We start from the raw sequence: 3975 nt of genomic DNA on the forward strand, positions 1-3975 counted from the left end.
TCAAATGCCCGACCTTGTCTTGGTGTTTTTAGGAGGCGTTGAGATCGGGGTTATAGGGTCGAGTTCGAGATCGACAAGATCTTGGATCATCAGATAGAATAGTACTTTTTGGAGAACCGATGGATAAAAAAAGAAAAAAAATTCAATTTACGCGTAATTTTGTTATATGAAAAATTTTGTGATTGAAAATAGAGGAGAAAAATAAAAATTAATTTAATAGAGGCAAATTGGGAATTTTGTCAATCATATCAGGCTCCGGGCTAACGTGCGCACTCACTACGTGTCAAGCTGGGGCTTGGTTAGAACTGACGTGGACAATAGCGAAGAGCGGTGTGCAATATAGTCCCAGCGCACGTTAGTAGATTCAGCACATAACATATATATATAAAAAATTCTTCTCAAATTTCCCACCGGTTCGTGTTCCCCTCCCACTAGCGCTTAAAATACTCGCCAAAACCTCTTTACGCTCTTCCTCTCCTCCCTGACTACTTCAGCTTTGCTCCATATAAATATTATTGTATTATCTTCGTAGTCCTTCTGGTAGATTCCTTATCTATTTATTCACAACATGCATTTGTTTATTGTTCTTCTCGCTCAAATCTCCAATTGAGTATTCTTTTTTACTTATTGAGTTTTAATTGGCAAAAATTGATTCTGGATTTCAGTAATCGCTTTATCATGCTGAATGGTTTAGTTTTTCATCAGATTTGAATTTTGGAGGTGCTGTGGTGTTGAGATATTAAGTGCGAATTACATGATATAATTCTGTTCCATCAGTAGAAGGTGAAATATTAATTTTTGATCATTGTTTAATTTCGTTTTGTATTGCTAAGATTTGCAGCAATTTTACGTTCAATTTGGTCTTCCTGCTGTGATTTTCGCGGAAACTGTAAGTTGTTGAAGGTTAACAGATGTAGAGAGAGAGGGAGAGTCAAAAAAGTGATAATTCGATAGCGAGAAGGGAAGCGTACAGGTTGAGATTTCTGAAAAGTTTTCATTTTTTTTTTGGTAGCTGTAAAAGTTCACGGGAGGCTCGAGTTAAAATGCCGCATCGAACTACTTACATTTTCCCGAGGCAATTTCCAGACCGCAACTTTGACTCCTCAAAGTTTGTCTTGGATCACGAGAAGAAAAGTGAAGGAAAGTTTGAGGCTTGTGGTCGTGGAGAGGTCGGTTTCAACCTCACAGGAAAAGAAATCAATAGAGATTCAGAGTCTAAACATAATTGTAAAGATAACAGTAGTAGTGACATTTCTCACGGATTCACGGGCGACAGGATTCACAAAAAGCAGTTGGCCGGCTTTGTTAACTGGCTGACTGAGAAGAAAAGGAAAGGCAAATCATTCGCAAGACTGAATCCTGTGAAGATCAGATCAGATGATGGGGACATCATCGAAGAGGAAGAGCGTGAGCCATTTCTAGCATCACCACCGTCTCCTGTGGTGGTCCCCAATGCGGTGGTTGACTGTGAATGCCAGGTGGGTAAAGACAGACGCTTGGAATTGGAACGGAAGGTGTCGCTGCCGCAGTTGTCTAGTAATGGGAGCAATTATAGCATTGGTGCTGATCATCAAGGGAAGGAGAGGGGATTTGAGAGGCAGCTGTCACTGCAAAGATTTTCTAGTGGTGGGAGCACGAGCTATGCGGGTAGTTTGTTTTCGGGAACCACTTTGGATGGTAATTGGTCGAGTATTACTACTGGGACACTTAAGGATCCAATTACAACAAACGAAGCGGAGGTAAGAGGAGTTGAAAACGTTGGTAATGGATTGGCACAAAGGATTAAAGAGAGTTATTACTTGCAGCTCACTCTTGCTAGAAGGCTTACTGAGCAGGCTACACTTGTTGCTGAGCCTATGCTAATTCAGGAGTCTAGAAGTGCTGAGCATCTTGTTGGTGGATCTGACGATGCAGAAATTGCCTCCTACCGACTCTGGGTATTATCTTCATCTCAAAAAAAATAAAATTTAGACTATTGCTTCAACTGTAAATCTACTGCCATTGCTAATGGTACATCAAATTAATAGGATGTGAGCGATATGATGTGAGAAATTTGCCTTCAATTTACTATATGCAGTTCAAATCAAAGTATATTTCAAGTCATTGCTGAATTTATGCTAGGAAACTAATATTTTTTCAGGTCAGTGGTTGCTTGTCTTACACTGACAAGATATCAGATGGGTTCTATAACATTTTGGGAATGGATCCGTATATGTGGTTGATGTGCAATGACTTGTATGAAGGTAGAAGAATGCCACATCTATTGGCGTTGAGAACACTCGAACCTAATGACACCTCTATGGAGGTGGTTCTTGTTGACCGTGGTGGGGATTCACAACTCAGGGAGCTTCAGGATAAAGCTCAAGAGCTATATTTTTCTGCTGAAAGTACATTAGTTTTGGTAGAGAAACTTGGCAAACTTGTCGCTGTCTTCATGGGGTAAGTATTAATTTTCTTAGCTTGCTTCTTTAGGCTGCTGAATAGTATTTCGTAAGACACTGAGTTTGTGAAATTTAAGGGGCTCTTTTCCGAAGGAGCAAGGTGACCTTCATGTTGGATGGAAATTGGTCAGCCAGAGATTAAAAGATTTCCAAAAATGCATCGTGCTTCCAATTGGTAGCCTGTCTATGGGACTTTGCCGGCACCGTGCTATTTTGTTCAAGGTGATTACCTACATCCTAGTTTCTATTGACAAATAATCATTTCCTTGCATTTATTTTCCTCTCTGATTTCATACCTACTTCTTTGAGCATACATCTGTGATCTTCCTAGGTCATTATGAGTGCAAGTGTATACTGGGTTGCTGCATTTATCAAATGAACTATACCATTTTCAATTTTTTGAATATCAAATTGAGCTTCTGTTTATTCTTTTCGGGTTCACTTATTAGAAGTTCTATGATCCTTATTCTTCTTTAATTCTAATCACATGATTGATGGTAACTGATTGCAGTTTGGATTTAACAGTGTATTCTCAACACTGTGTGAACAAGCGAGAAGATACATAAACCAAGTTCGTCTTACTGAGACTTCTGTTTTACATGCGTAGAGAACCTGAAAATTTGTTTAGCACTTTGCATTCCTTGTATAAGTTTTAAAACTTAAGATTCCTTAGCCTGGCCTTGTTCTCGAGGAACACAGGAGAAAATTCTTGAACTCGCAAGTGATTACTTTCAACCTCTCTTATTCTATGAATTTTACCTATTATATGACATTTTTACATTTTTCTAATTACGCTTGAAGGCACAAGGAATGTGTTTCATCTTGTATGATTAATTCTTCATTGATTGGATTTCTATTTTGCTTTGCCTCACGCTGAAATTAATAATTTCTTGTGACTTATTTCCTTCGTCTCGTTTCTGTCTTGCTTTACCAGAAGATTGTGTGTTCTCTGTCCTATGAAGTTCTGGTGCCACTACTTGGTTTCTCCTCTTCCCTTTTCTTTTGTTGGTTTCTTCTTTTGGGGGGTGTGTGCGTATGGGGAGGGGATGGGGGGATTTTAATTGAATGCATGTAAGCAGGTGGGTCATGTGGATTCTTTCCCTGGTACTTTTGTTGGGGTTCTGCTCAAGGCAGTTAATAGGACTTAGGATAGCCATATTAACATGGGACTCTTTCTTATACAGAAATTAGCAGACTATGTTGGTTTGCCATGCCGGATTGCTCGAGGTTGCAAGTATTGTGTTTCAGATCATCGATCTTCATGTCTTGTCAAAATTGAGGATGATCGAAAGCTTCCAAGGTATAATCTACTATTTGTTTGTGGCATCAGTTCTCGTCTGCCGCCAAAGTATGTACGAAAAAAGACAGATTTAACTTTAGGTTAACCAGGATTGTAAATTGTGCGTCTATCCAAAATTGTCACATTGTGCCTCAGTAGTAATCCATAACTGATATCTTATGTTTGTTATGATAACTGTTACTTAGGTCACATTTAAGAAAGCAATAAACTTGTTCAGGCTACAGTCTTTTTTTT

General features: G+C 39.0%; 1 protein-coding gene across 1 annotated transcript in view; it reads left to right on the forward strand.

Annotated features, from left to right (window-relative positions):
• Positions 1-558: 558 nt before the first annotated feature.
• Positions 559-3975, forward strand: part of LOC111409465 (serine/threonine-protein kinase CTR1-like) — a 10064-nt gene continuing 6647 nt past the window's right edge. Inside the window, exons 1-5 of the mRNA XM_023039511.1 lie at positions 559-783; positions 1013-1937; positions 2141-2439; positions 2519-2663; positions 3626-3823. Coding sequence (XP_022895279.1) covers positions 1044-1937; positions 2141-2439; positions 2519-2663; positions 3626-3823 — 1536 coding nt within the window. The 5' untranslated portion in view covers positions 559-783; positions 1013-1043. The remainder of the gene's footprint in view (positions 784-1012; positions 1938-2140; positions 2440-2518; positions 2664-3625; positions 3824-3975) is intronic.

The sequence above is a fragment of the Olea europaea genome, chromosome 14 (assembly GCF_002742605.1).
Source record: "Olea europaea var. sylvestris chromosome 14, O_europaea_v1, whole genome shotgun sequence".
Taxonomy (NCBI): Eukaryota; Viridiplantae; Streptophyta; class Magnoliopsida; order Lamiales; family Oleaceae; genus Olea; species Olea europaea.